The sequence below is a fragment of the Macrosteles quadrilineatus genome, unplaced genomic scaffold (genome assembly GCF_028750875.1).
Source record: "Macrosteles quadrilineatus isolate MER2022 unplaced genomic scaffold, UCM_ALF_1.0 Scaffold_2__2_contigs__length_208266976, whole genome shotgun sequence".
NCBI classification, from domain to species: Eukaryota; Metazoa; Arthropoda; class Insecta; order Hemiptera; family Cicadellidae; genus Macrosteles; species Macrosteles quadrilineatus.
The window spans coordinates 98211268-98225710 of record NW_026542595.1 but is presented as its reverse complement, the minus strand read 5'-3'; the positions used below and the strand labels follow the sequence as shown (position 1 = coordinate 98225710).

At 36.2% G+C, this 14443-nt stretch overlaps 3 protein-coding genes across 3 annotated transcripts in view; 2 read left to right on the top strand and 1 right to left on the bottom strand.

Moving 5' to 3' along the window:
* Positions 1 to 4651, top strand: part of LOC128987914 (vascular endothelial growth factor A-like) — a 22802-nt gene extending 18151 nt beyond the window's left edge. The window contains exons 5-7 of the mRNA XM_054409005.1: positions 34 to 141; positions 659 to 840; positions 4210 to 4651. Coding sequence (XP_054264980.1) covers positions 34 to 141; positions 659 to 840; positions 4210 to 4309 — 390 coding nt within the window. The 3' untranslated portion in view covers positions 4310 to 4651. The remainder of the gene's footprint in view (positions 1 to 33; positions 142 to 658; positions 841 to 4209) is intronic.
* LOC128984662 (uncharacterized) lies at positions 4484 to 8947 on the bottom strand. The gene is made up of 4 exons (XM_054403997.1): positions 8810 to 8947; positions 6576 to 6623; positions 4859 to 5043; positions 4484 to 4552 (listed from the first exon to the last, which is right to left on the bottom strand). The coding sequence occupies exons 1-4, from the start codon at positions 8937 to 8939 to the stop codon at positions 4484 to 4486; spliced, it is 432 nt and encodes a 143-aa protein (XP_054259972.1). The 5' UTR covers positions 8940 to 8947.
* LOC128987915 (balbiani ring protein 3-like) lies at positions 8760 to 14443 on the top strand. Its single transcript, XM_054409007.1, has 3 exons — positions 8760 to 9317; positions 10478 to 10659; positions 14025 to 14443. Exons 1-3 carry the CDS (start codon positions 9207 to 9209, stop codon positions 14122 to 14124), a joined length of 393 nt encoding a protein of 130 aa, XP_054264982.1. The 5' UTR covers positions 8760 to 9206; the 3' UTR covers positions 14125 to 14443.

Sequence of the window (14443 nt, the reverse complement as noted above, 5' to 3'; positions counted from 1 at the left end):
GTTTCATAACCTGACTTGATGTGATTGTTACAGGTGACTGTCCTGGAATATGCTGGAAACCAAATGATCTACAAAGGAAAAGAGATAATCAGCAGAGAGAAGCACACAAAGTGCAAGTGTGACTGTATAGTCAAGGAGAAGGTTGGTATTGTCTATCACGTTAATACCTCGGTATTATGACGATTATCTAAAATCTAAGGTATTGTACATTTAACAATGGTAAGGATTGACTTTCTTATTCCTGCTTGGCACTGAAGGTTCTTGTAGATTCCGTTTCCTCTTCAGGACCGGATTTAGAATCATCTTCTTCCACGTCCTTCTTCCTGTACATATCTCCTCTGCAGCCAACTGTTAGAGGCAGTAATCTACAGAAAACAACTCATTCATTCCACACTCATTGTTTATTCATATTTTGGTAAAAATATAGCAATTTGTGTCCCCATTAACCCTCGAGGGGAGTTAAGACCTGTTGACAATGAATTGTTTTATTTTTTTTATCATTTATTGCTATAGCAATATCCTCCCTTCCTGTGTATTTCATTTTTTAAATTATAAATATAAACATAGATGCTATTAAGTGTCCATCACAATTAGGCTGATAAAACCTTATGATTCTAGTAATTTCTAGTAATGTTCTAGTAATTTTGAATTTTCTCAGGATTGCAATGAACGTCAGGAGTATCGTAAAAGTGAATGTCGCTGTTTTTGTACCAACAAAGATGCTGAAGCAAAATGCAACGATGACCCCAAGAAACACTGGAATCCGGATAGTTGCTCCTGTGAGTGCCTCAGTGTGGTTGAGTGTTCGTCTGGAACATATTACGACCCATCGAGTTGCAGGTAAATTTATATTTTAATTAACGAGTTCATTTAAAATTTAACAATTACAATTGGTGAGTCAGTGGCTCAGTCTTTACTTTGGGCCATGGGCAGACTTGGCCTGTTCACGACCCTGTCAGCGCCCTCGGCACAACTAATAGTAGCTCCCCTTCCAACAGCTGGAATATTGTTTGTAAAGGTAGTTTGCAGGACCACCATTACGAATTCCTCCACACCCCCTTCCCTACCGCATAGCCCCTTATTTAAGGCCTCGTCCTTGCTGGGTTACTATTGAAATGCAAGCCACGCACACATACGCGCGACCGATGAGGCAAACAGAACGAGTATCACAAATACATGGTGAGATATAAGCTTGTCCTAAGCGGGTGACATGCGTGATGGTGGCAAAGGTTTAATGCAGGAAAATGTGAGCGAACACCTGACGCGGTAGTCGCGCGCTGAATTCATTTTTGCACTTAAGGAAAGATGTCTTCATCGCTGATGTAACTTGCATAGCATTGATCTAAAATGCCAGTTTTGGTTCAGAAGGAAATTTTCCCTTAACTCTCATACTAAATTTTTTTTCACATTTGTACACATTTTATTTTATCATCAATTTTATCCTTAGTTTCTTTGAGAGCCTTTCCATTATAACTTTAGACCCCACGCCCCACGTGTCTTGTACTGGCAACTGATAGCCGAGTGGTGTACCTAGCTGGTCTCTATCTGTCGGGAAAATGCAGAGCACGTACCTCAAGGACCATACCCACCCTCCCTTCTTGTAATTTAAATTATTTGCAGTATTTACACGATTTGTCCAATCTCTTATTCGTTGGTTTATTTTTGGTTTGTTAGACATTTTTTTTCCACTAGACTAGAAACTCATACTATAGGAATTTTTCTGGTTTTTCGTGTTGCAAAGTTGTCAATAATGTTTTTGTAATCTGGTTTTAAAGTAATATACAACAACAATAAACAATAACAACAATAAAGTAGGTCGTGCTTAACAACAATAAACCACTACGCTTTTCATCAAGCATTGACAATCTTATTTCTGCTTTTACTCTTTCAATGCTGAAAAGCTTTGTTCTACTGAGCAGTTTTTAACAGGTAAGGTTAAATATATCCTGGCACTTTGAAATTGAAGAAAGTGCTCTCTAATTGGTTTGATTTTATATAGGTATACATTTCTTTGACTTTTGTTATGTTGTCCAAAATCATGAACTGTTTGAAATGGTTGCATTTCTGCGAAAAGTCTTGTCCGTCAATAACTTTCTGGTATTTCTCGCCTAATAGTTTAGCCTCACAAGCCACCTCTTGGGAATTTTTGATTTGCAAATCCTGGAATATCTTGAATCTTGAGTCAAGATTTTTACAGCCCTCTCTTCTTTTTTCTAGCTGTACTAGGTTGTCAATTATCGCAACAAATACTTCAGTACAGAATCTCGCTCTAGGAGACATTTTTTCCATTCTAGTATCTGGGCTTTCATCAGGAAAAAAATAATTTTCTTATCCTCTACTTGCCATATACAGGTTCTTCTTTGCCTGCAAGTCTTAATGCTCTTGACTCGTAGTCATCAAACGAGTCTCTTTTTTCTTACAAAAACGAAGATAGTGTTTCAAGTTCCTTTGTAGCACCAGGTCTAGGTCTTGATTTTGAAGAGTCTTGCTTGTCTTGTTCACCCTTTCAAGTATCTCATCCCAGATGACAGTTAGTATCGTGGTTAGGTAATTACCAAGAATTTTCAAATACCCGGCGTTTGAGACTCTTGTCGCTGGTGTCTTAGTATTGTCTGCATACTGTTCAAGAGCGTCTTTCAATACATGCTGACTTATGATCAGAGCTTGAAGTGTGTCTGCTCTGGCAGACCATCTTGTGTCACTCAATCGTTTAGTCAAACGCTTTCTCTGATCTGTTTTTTATTTTCCTTCATTACTCTTTTCAGCGTGATTTTTTAAAACGTTCCATCTATGGGTGGATGTCGAGAAAAACCATACAGTCCTGGTGGAAAGGGGAAAATATGGTTGCTTCTGGACATGCCTTCTCAGCAACAAAACACCCAGCTAGGTTGAGTGAGTGAGCTGCACATGGTAAATAAACAGCAAGATAGTTTTTACTTTTAATCTTCGCCTCGAGACCTGAGTATATGCTCGACACATTGGACGCATTATCGTAGCTTTTCCCACGACAACATTCAACTCAAGTTTCTCTAGTATATTTAGTGTAGCTTCCTCTAAACTTCAGAGGATTTGTGTCATACTCTGGGTGAGAGTTGTATCAGACGTTCTTTGGCAAAAGCTAGCATTAGTCGGTATGCAGTGTGTGTGACACATCTGGTATGGAGTCTAGAGAGAAAAACGAGCTAGTTTGATTTTTTCTAAGATTTCCCTCGGTACTTCTTTACTCATAATCTCAATAAATTCACTGCAAATGTCGGATGGAAGGTACCTTTGCCTTTATTACCATATTTTGCTATAGTTGACCATGAAATTGATCGAATTCACTTATCATCTCAAGATATTCTGGAAAAAGTCTGTTTGATGTAGAACCAAGTCTTTGATTATCGCCTCTAAAAAGAAGACCGAGACTCGTTAAAAACTTTACAACAGACACAACTCGAGTCAATAAATCTCGCCAGTACACAGGGGGACTGGGCCTATTTCTTTGGCGGGAATTGTCGCCGGCAACCCTGCCACACTCGGCTGTTGTTCACGTCAGTCACGCAGCAGCCACGCTTCATTGTTTTTATAATTAAAAACTTACCTCAATGTTACTGCTAGTTTTTCTTCTGCACCAACACAATCACATAACTGAGTATCTGTCTTTTGTAAATTGTTTCTAATGTTTGAAAACAGTAAATCAAAAGATGCTATGGACATACGGTAATAATCAAAGAATTTATCCGGATAATCCTTGAGTCTTCGGTGTAACAAACAAATTTCCTTCACAAGGACGACTCATAATAATTGGAAGAACCCACCATTTTCTTTTCCAGTTTAGCCCTCTGCTTCGACAAAAAACATACTATTGCTGCTAAAAATTGAATTTTGAGTGACAAAACTCATCTTGCATAGTGCGTCTCGTATGGTTGTTGCAAGACAACTAACTGCCAAAGCCGATGATTTTTACTGCCAGAGTGGCACCTCTGGTCAATTTTTGCGCTACAGAAACTGGCATAAATAATAATAACCATAAGTTTATAACAGGGCGGTAATGATGAATAAGTTTGAAACAAGTACGAATAATATTAGCACCATAAGTTCTACGTAAGCAGATAGCACTTAATAATGCATTTCAAAGCGTCAAGGCTACTTGAAATATCAAAGCTAAATGTTGTAAATGTTATGTTCTGGAAAACGCATGTTGTAATAAAAATTTTTTTCTTGCAGTTGTGAGCCCCTTCCAACCGAAGTCTCCACCAACAACTCAGAAATTACACAGCCTCCTACCCGTCGAAGATGGCAACCTAACTACTCTTTCTTTGGATGAAAGTAAACTCTACCTGATAACGAAAATCATCAGTCATTTTATACCAAAACATCTACATCATTCGAGCTTTCCATGTATATATTGTATTTATTTAGTTATAGTTGTTTATAGACCTAGTTAAGATTATACATTTTTGGACAGTGCCGTTGCGTCTGGAAGGTGTATTTACTTATCTTAATTTTTCTGTTCGTTTATGTTTTCATAAAATGAACAAGAGTTTGTTGGCCAATGAATTGTTCCGTCCTGTAATCAGTGAAATTTTGTTTGTAAGTGAATTGTTGTGTATCTATGAACAAATAAATTTATTAAACGTTAACTTTTAATAGTAGTATTATTACTTAATTTAATTATTATTATTTAATAGTAGTACTATTTTAATAGTAGATAGGTAAGTAGGTGATAATTTTGGACAAGAGAAAGTTGTGGATAGTTTTGGAAAGTTACAGACTCAGCTAGTGATCAAAAGAAAAGGAAAGAACATCAGTTCACAAGCATTTTAAACATAACAAATAAATAGTAGGTACAGTAAGGAATGTGACCAAGGCCTACCTGAAAGTTGACAGTTTCAGTCTCTATGGGTTGGCAGCTAAGCTGTTTATGTATACAACATCCCCCACATTGCTCTAGTCTGGTACACTCAGGCCAGTAGTAGATCCACGGGTCCTCTGTCTCTCTCAGACTGATTGTCTTTAGCTCAGGTATGCACTGGGCTGGCTTGGGCTTGACTACAGCTTCTATAACAGACACTTTTATTACAACCACTATACAACCACTCCCACAATTTAAGAAACCAGATGGACACATACTGAAACTTTGATATTTGTTGACCGAATCAAGTGCCAGTTTTGGCACTACTTTACATGTTAACATTGCTTCAATCTCAACTTCTATTTGACCTATGTTGTTATTTTTATGTATATCTGCTCTTTTATGTTGTTTAAAATCCTTTTGATCTTTGTTCAACAAGATTTTACCACTAAATCGATTGACACATCCAGTTCTCTGGGACAAAACTTAAAGAGTTAAGCTGAAGATGATCCTTAATGAAGGTTGCCGGTTCGATTCTGAGAATAGAGTGTAGTGTTTTGATGGTTCGAAACTGGACCCAGGTGTCCTTGATCATTGGGCATTACAAAAATGGTCCTGACTGATGAAACAGCTGGTCTCAGTCAGTAACAAAGCGTAACAAGGCATCCCACTCCATTCTACACTGATCCTTCACTCATATTTGGGTTAAAATACACACATAGATTGAGTCTCCATCTCAAATGAATATACATCTATATATGTCCATATATATCTATATATGGATATGAAGGGCAGAAAAACACCGTAAGAGAGCTCATGGGAGATGTTCACTATGTCACTGCGGTCGCAAGTGTCGAGGATGATGTCCCTTTGTTGCAGCCCGCGGGGGATGTTCATGATTTTGCCGTGGTCACGGATACTTATGATGGTTTTGACTTGTTTTAGGAGAGATGTCCACGATTACAGGTGTCGATGATGATATCCCCTTGATGCATAGGAGATATTCACGATTACTTCCACGATCACAAGGAATTTCCACCACAGGGAGGGTTGAGGGGCCGCTGAAGTAATTTGGCCTAGGGCCGCAAGTACCCTAAATCCAGCACTGCCGTAGAGCAACAACATATCAACAACACTAGTTTCTAAGGGTTCATCACTCAAACATATTCTACAATTAACCAATAGAAAGACATAGAATAAAATGTTGTGAAAATTATAAAAAATTTAGTCAAGTGTACGCACCAAATTATAAATAACTTCTTGATCAGCATTGTACGTGTTATTAAATTTACGGAAAGTAAATAAAAGAAACGTCTTATAACACTTAAAAAACATATATCTACGCTTATACTGTTACTCACAAGACTGTAAATGTACAAAAGAGATGGTAAGTGGTGATCGATTTAGATTGGATACTCCAATCATCATCAGACCCAATAGGCGAATTTACATTGTGTACATTATGTCATTCGCCTATTGGGTCTGATGATGATTGGAGTGTCCAATCGAAATCGATCACCGGATCACACCTTACCATCTTTTTTGTATATTTACCGTCTTGTGAGTAACAGTGTATAAGCGTAAATATATGTTTTAAGTGTTATAAGACGTTTCTTTTATTTACTTTCCGCAAATTATAAATAATAGTCTGAAATCAATTAAAAAGCATTTTCTGTGATGTAACATGTGTCCTTCTATCGAAAGTATGACAAAGTTATATGATATAGTGAATACTTACTTCGTTCAACAGGCTCTTCCTCTGGCGGCTTTGGAACACCATCTGAAACTGTATAAGACAATATACTTTCAAAAATTAACATATTTTTTTCCATTTTTTGCATATGGTATTTTTTATAAAATTGCTAAAGTATACAGTTAAAGATATGACAAAAGGTCAAAAATGAAAATTTTCTATGTTTTTAAAAATATTTTTTTGGAAAATACTTAATTATTACAATAAACAATATTTTTTGTGTGTACAGAATGGTGTTTTTTTTCTGTAAAGCAAATTGTGATTTTAGTGGCCACTGTAAGTGATGAGGCCTTGAAGGGATAACATCTTTGCCAGGTCTTGCTTTGCATCTAACTGAAAACAAGCTTCCACTTTTAACATTTAGTAACTTTGTAACAATTCACTTTACCAAGATTATGATATGATCATACTTGTTTGAAATAGATTATTTAAATAGTGTATTTTACACTATATTAATAAATATAAATGAACTGCAATGTATAAAACAATATGCAATGATCAAGTTTATTAAAAATAAGAATACATTTACTTCCAACACTAAAGCACACCGATCATAAAAGACTTAAGATATAACAATAGGAGGCTGTATATAATTTAAATCCAAAATTTACACTTCTGCTTGTCACAGTATCAAAAATCAATGATAGATTTTAAGGTATAACCAAACAACATAGTGAGTAGTTTGTCATGTAAACAAAAAGCCATCACAATAGTAACCTAACAATATTTTAGTTTTATTACTGTTACCACAAAAAATATATCTGGAAGATAATTCTCATAACACTCGGTGTAGATCATAAACATAAACAAAATTATGGAACTGAACGGAATCCTATACTAATAACATTAACATATGGTTTGACAGTTCCATATAAGTCATGTTAAATAATGTTTACATTCAGGCGAGTGACACCATTTATTTATGTTTATGATAGATATACTATTTCTGACTAATTCTGTTGTAATAGTCATGCAGTTATGTTTGAATCAGCTGTGTGGAATTCAGCTGTGTTGTCAAAATTAATTTGACAGTTCTGCTTGTTTACATTTAAACTTTGTGGGTTCGTTATTTTGTTACCATGGAGACCATCAATCAATATTTACTTAATATTAGAACGTAAACAATTCAGTGACATCATAGAGAATATTTGAGAACAGCTGATTGATATGTCATGATAATTCACGTTATCTATTGTTGTGTGGTAGTAAAATTTAGAAGAAATGTGTCCAAAATAGCACAATACTGGGTTTTTTACCGATCATTCTGTAAAAAACAGTTAATTTAGTTTTCAAAGCTAAAGACATTGTCAAAAATGTTTTCAATACTGGTAAAAACTTAAATCCCGATCGATGCTCTCGTTTTTTCAGAAGATCGAGTAAAATGTCTTCCGGGCCGTGACAGACAGAAGGAGATTAAGATAAGCCTTTTTTCTTCTTTGTATAAAACCATTGACTAAAAAACGTAAAATAACAAAAAATATATAACTTTGAGCAATGAACAGACAAAACTCTAATTTTATTTATATAGATAACTTATAAACATGTTTATTAGTCCAAACGCAATATTTTATCTCAAATATCTATAAAAAGACATGATTCAGTGGACAATCTAGAATATTATAACTACCAGAATAGTCAGATAGTTCTACACTTCTAAAATTATGAGCTTGCTCGAGATTTGATTTATGATTAAAATGTCAACACAATGACTAAAAGCTGTGAGTCACACTTCTTACGCAAACACTTGACATATTGGCACCGACATTATCTTGAGTGTAAAACTAATGTTATGGAGAAAAACATTAAGATTGTACTAAGCCCTACTTACTCACGTTTCAATTCTACGTCAAGAAGTTGAATAACAGATATTAGCAAGCACTGTTAGTTAAATTATTTTTCCAACAACTGTAGATATTACCCATTGAAAGTAGAAATACATTTTATGCCCCTATCTACGACTGGTTTTTAAACTAGCCTTTTTAATTCAGTTCTTAGAATTAAAATATTCACTTTGCAGTATTGTTTACTTACTTTACAGTTATTGTTTTGTTACTTTACAGAACAAGTTAGGACCAATGAAGTTCAAGAATTGAGAGAAAAGAAGTAAATTTGTAATACTTTGAACATCGACTTATCAGCTGTTAAAACCAATTTAATTGATTTAACAACGAGTGAGTGGTACGGATACAGTTAAAGTGGAAATTTAGCTAGTCGCTTACCTGAGTCAGGTCCAAATCCAAAACTTAAAGGGAATTTAGCAACTTTTATAACCGGCTTTTCCACATCTGGTTTGATGAATTCTCTGAAAAGTTGTTTCTCGTCTGTGATTGTGTTCATTCGAATAGCCATCTCCAAGGGGATCTGCAACAAAGTTTAATATGTGTAGCTTTGGTTTTATCAATTGTGTTTAGTTCAACTGTAAAAATGCCGTTTTCTGCAGCAACATTGGGCACTGCTGGAGACTGTACTCTAAGAATGGTATCTAAAAAATACTTCTGCCGCCGCAAACCTGCTTACTAAGCAAATATCCATTTGCCTGATTGGATTTTTAAATTAAATTTATTTCAATAACAATAGGTTTAACAAGGACCTAGGTTTGCTGGTACAGGGAGGGCAATGAAGTGTGTTTCTAGTCAAATATTAATAGCCAAGTATAAAATAAATAAATTTGCCAAATCCAAAGAGAAGCACACAAAGTGCAAGTGTGACTGTATAGTCAAGGAGAAGGTTGGTATTGTCTATCACGTTAATACTTCAGTATTATGACAATTATTTAAAATCTAAGATATTGTACATTTAACAATGGTAAGGTTTAACTTTCTTATTCCTGCTTGGAACTCAAGGTTCTTGTAGACCCCATCTCCTCTTCAGCACTGGATTTAGAAAATACATGCCCTTATTCTCCTGTGATGAAGGTACAGGCTAGTTGTTTGGGGAAGTATCGAATACACCCCCATTGAAAGAAGGCACTGAAGGCTCGGTCCTAGTAAAGTTATTTTTAGGTAAAAATATATAAAAGTTAACCGCCGAAGTAAACATAACGTAACACTATTGGATGGTTTTGTACAAGGTGTATTTGTACATTTGTTGTATTTGGGTATTGCGTTCCCACTCTGCCCTTTCCAAGAATACCATATATTAATATGCGGCACGATGTTTTTCTGAGTGCTATCTCAACAATGCCTTCCTAGGTTTCACAATGTCCTTTTAGCGAAAATCCCTATAGGGAAGTAGCTATTTTCCTACGCCAGCGGTATTTTACAAGATGTCAACTTAATAATAAAGTTTTGTGGATGTGCTGGGAATTGATCCCGTCCCTCCTGCACCGAGTCGAGCACAATGTTGATTAGTGCCTGTTTACTTTTATTAGTTTTACCTTTCATTGTTAAAACTACTAGACGTTCCATCCTAATGATAAAGTTGTCGAAAGTTTTATAATTACTGTACTTTAACATTTTTCTATGTATTTCTTCTCTTCTTCCGTGTATTTCTTCCTGTACATATCTCCTCCGCAGCCAACGGTTATTGGCAGTAATCTACAGAAAACTACTCATTCATTCCACACTCATTGTTTATTCATATTTTGGTAAAAATATGGCCATTTGTGTCCCCATTAACCCTCAAGGGGAGTTAAGACCTGTTGACAATGAATTGTTGTATGCATTTTTTTTTTCATTTATTGCTATTCCCTATCAACATCACTTTAGGTTGTGTAATATAATCTGTACTGCCAATTTGAATCCACAAGCTTTGTTAATCCTCCTCCCTTCCTGTGTATTTCATTTTTTTAAATTATAAATATAAACATAGATGCTATTAAGTATGTCCATCACAATTAGGCTGATAAAACTTTATGTCCTTGTTCTAGTAATTTTGAATTTTCTCAGGATTGCAATGAACTTCAGGAGTATCGTAAAAGTGAATGTCGCTGCTTTTGTACCAACAAAGATGCTGAAGCAAAATGCAACGATGACCCCAAGAAACACTGGAATCCGGATAGTTGCTCCTGTGAGTGCCTCAGTGTGGTTGAGTGTTCGTCTGGAACATATTACGACCCCTCGAGTTGCAGGTAAGTTTATATTTTAATTAACGAGTTCATTTAAAATGTATAACAATTACAATTGGTGAGTTAGTGGCTCAGTCTTGACTTTCGGCCATGGGCAGACTAGGCCTGTGCATGATAATGTCAGCACCCTCGGCACAACTAATAATAGCGCCCCTTCCAACAGCTGGGAGGCGTTCGTAAAGGTAGTTTGCAGGACCACCATCACGAAGGCCTCCCCACCCCCCTACCATACCACACACCCCCTTATTTAAGTATTTACCATTGAAATGCAAGCCACACACACTTACGCACGACCGATGAGCCAAACACAACGAGTATCACAAATACATGGTGAGATATAAGCTTGTCCTAAGCAGGCGACATGCGTGTTGGCGGCAACGGTTTAATGCAGGAAAATGTGAGAAAACACCTAACGCAGTAATCACGGCCTGAATTCATTGTACACTTAAGGAAAGATGTTTTCATCGCTTGAGTAACTTGGCATAGCATTGATCTAAAATGCCAGTTTTGGTTCGGAAGGGAATTGTCCCTTAACTCTCATACGGTACTCAATTTTTATCCTTCATCTTTGTATACATTTTATTTTATTATCAATTTTATCCTTAGTTTCTTTCAGAGCCTTTCCATTATACCTTTAGACCCCACGTGTCTTGTACTGGCAACTGATAGCCGTGGGGTACCTAGCTGGTCTCTATCTGTCGGGAAAATGCAGAGCACGTACCTCAAGGACCATGCCCACCCTCCCTTCTTGTAATTTAAATTATTTGCAGTATTTACACGATTTGTCCAATCTCTTATTTGTTGGTTTATTTTTGGTTTGCTAGACATTTTTTTTCCACTAGACTAGAAACTCATACTATAGGAATTTTTCTGGTTTTTCGTGTTGCAAAGTTGTCAATAATGTTTTTGTAATCTGGTTTTAAAGTAATGTACAACAACAATAAACAATAACAACAATAAAGTAGGTCGTGCTTAACAACAATAAACCACTACGCTTTTCATCAAGCATTGACAATCTTATTTCTGCTTTTACTCTTTCAATGCTGAAAAGCTTTGTTCTACTGAGCAGTTTTTAACAGGTAAGGTTAAATATATCCTGGCACTTGGAAATTGAAGAAAGTGCTCTCTAATTGGTTTGATTTTATATAGGTATACATTTCTTTGACTTTTGTTATGTTGTCCAAAATCATGTACTGTTTGAAATGGTTGCATTTCTGCAAAAAGTCTTGTCCATCAATAACTTTCTGGTATTTCTCGCCTAATAGTTTAACCTCACAAGCCACCTCTTGGGAATTTTTGATTTGCAAATCCTGGAATATCTTGAATCTTGAGTCAAGATCTTTACAGTCCTCTCTTCTTTTGTCTAGCTGTACTAGGTTGTCAATTATTGCAACAAATACTTCAGTACGGAATCTCGCTCTAGGAGACATTTTTTCCATTCTAGTATCTGGGCTTTCATCAGGAAAAAAATAATTTTCCTATCCTCTACTTGCCACATACAGGTTCTTTTTTGCCAGCAAGTCTTAATGCTCTTGACTCGTAGTTATCAAACGAGTCTCTTTTTTCATAAAAAACGAAGATAGTGTTTCAAGTTCCTTTGTAGCACCAGGTCTTGATTTTGAAGAGTCTTGCTTGTCTTGTCCACTCTTTCAAGAAGCTCATCCCAGATGACAGTTAGTATCGTGGTTTGGTAATTACCAAGAATTTTCAAATACCCGGCGTTTGAGACTCTTGTCGCTGGTGTCTTAGTATTGTCTGCATACTGTTCAAGAGCGTCTTTCAATACATGCTGACTTATGATCAGAGCTTGAAGTGTGTCTGCTCTGGCAGACCATCTTGTGTCACTCAATCGTTTAGTCAAACGCTTTCTCTGATCTGTTTTTTATTTTCCTTCATTACTCTTTTCAGCGTGATTTTTTAAAACGTTCCATCTGTGGGTGGATGTTGAGAAAAACCATACAGTCCTGGTGGTAAGGGGAAAAATATGGTTGCTTCTGGACATGCCTTCTCAGCAACAAAACACCCAGCTAGGTTGAGTGAGTGAGCTGCACATGGTAAATAAATAGCAAGATAATTTTTACTTTTAATCTTCGCCTCGAGACCTGAGACATACTCGACACGTTGGACGCAATATCGTAGCTTTTCCCACGATAACATTCAACATACGTTTCTCTAGTAAATTTAGTGTAGCTTCCTCTAAACTTCAGAGGATTTGTGTCATACTCTGGGTAAGAGTTGTATCAGACGTTCCTTGGCAAAAGCTAGCATTAGTCGGTATGCGGTGTGTGTGACACATCTGGAAATGAGTCTAGAGAGAAAAACGAGCTAGTTTGATTTCATCTAAGATTTCCCTCGGTACTTCTTTACTCATAATCTCAATAAATTCACTGCAAATGTCGGATGGAAGGTACCTTTGCCTTTATTACCATATTTTGCTATAGTTGACCATGAAATTGATCGAATTCACTTATCATCTCAAGATATTCTGGAAAAAGTCTGTTTGATGTAGAACCAAGTCTTTGATTAACGCCTCTAAAAAGAAGACCGAGACTCGTTAAAAACTTTACAACAGACACAACTCGAGTCAATAAATCTCGCCAGTACACAGTGGGACTGGCACTGGGTATTTCTTTGGTGGGAATTGTCGCCGGCAACCCTGCCACACTCGGCTGTTGTTCACGTCAGTCGCGCAGCAGCCACGCTTCATTGTTTTTATAATTAAAAACCTACCACAAGGTTACTGCTAGTTTTTCTTCTGCACCAACACAATCACGTAACTGAGTATCTGTCTTTTGTAAATTGTTTCTAATGTTTGACAACAGTAAATCAAAAGATGCTATGGACATACGGTAATAATCAAGGAATTTATCCGGATAATCCTTGAGTTTTCGGTAACAAAACAAATTTCCTTCACATGGACGACTCATAATAATTGGAAGAACCCACCATTTTCGTTTCCAGTTAAGCCCTCTGTGGCGACGAACAACATACTATTGCTGCTAAAAATTGAAATTTTGAGTGACAAAACTCATCTTGCATGGTACGTCTCGTATGGTTGTTGCAAGACAACTAACTGCCAAAGCCGATGATTTTTACTGCCAGATTGGCACCTCTGGTCAATTTTTGCGCTACAGAAACTGGAATAAATAATAATAACCATCATATAAATTATAAGTTTATAACAGGGAGCTGCTGATAAATAAGTTTGAAAGAAGTAAGAATAATATTAGCACCATAAGATCTACGTAAGCAGATAGCACTTAATAATGCATTTCAAAGCGTCAAGGCTACTTAAAATATCAAAGCTAAATGTTGTAAATGTTATGTTCTGGAAAACGCATATTGTAACAAAAATGTTTTTCTTGCAGTTGTGAGCCCCTTCCAACCGAAGTCTCCACCAACAACTCAAAAATTACACAGCCTCCTACCCGTCGAAGATGGCAACCTAACTACTCTTTCTTTGGATGAAAGTAAACTCTACCTGATAACGAAAATCATCAGTCATTTTATACCAAAACATCTACATCATTTGAGCTTTCCATGTATATATTGTATTTATTTAGTTATAGTTGTTTATAGACCTAGTTAAGATTATACATTTTTGGCCAATGACGTTGCGTCTGGAAGGTGTATTTACTTATCTTAATTTTTCTGTTCATTTATGTTTTCATAAAATGAACATGAGTTTGTTGGCCAATGAGTTGTTCCGTCCTGTAATCAGTGAAATTTTGTTTGTAAGTGAATTGTTGTGTATCTATGAACAAATAAATTTATTAAACGTTAACAA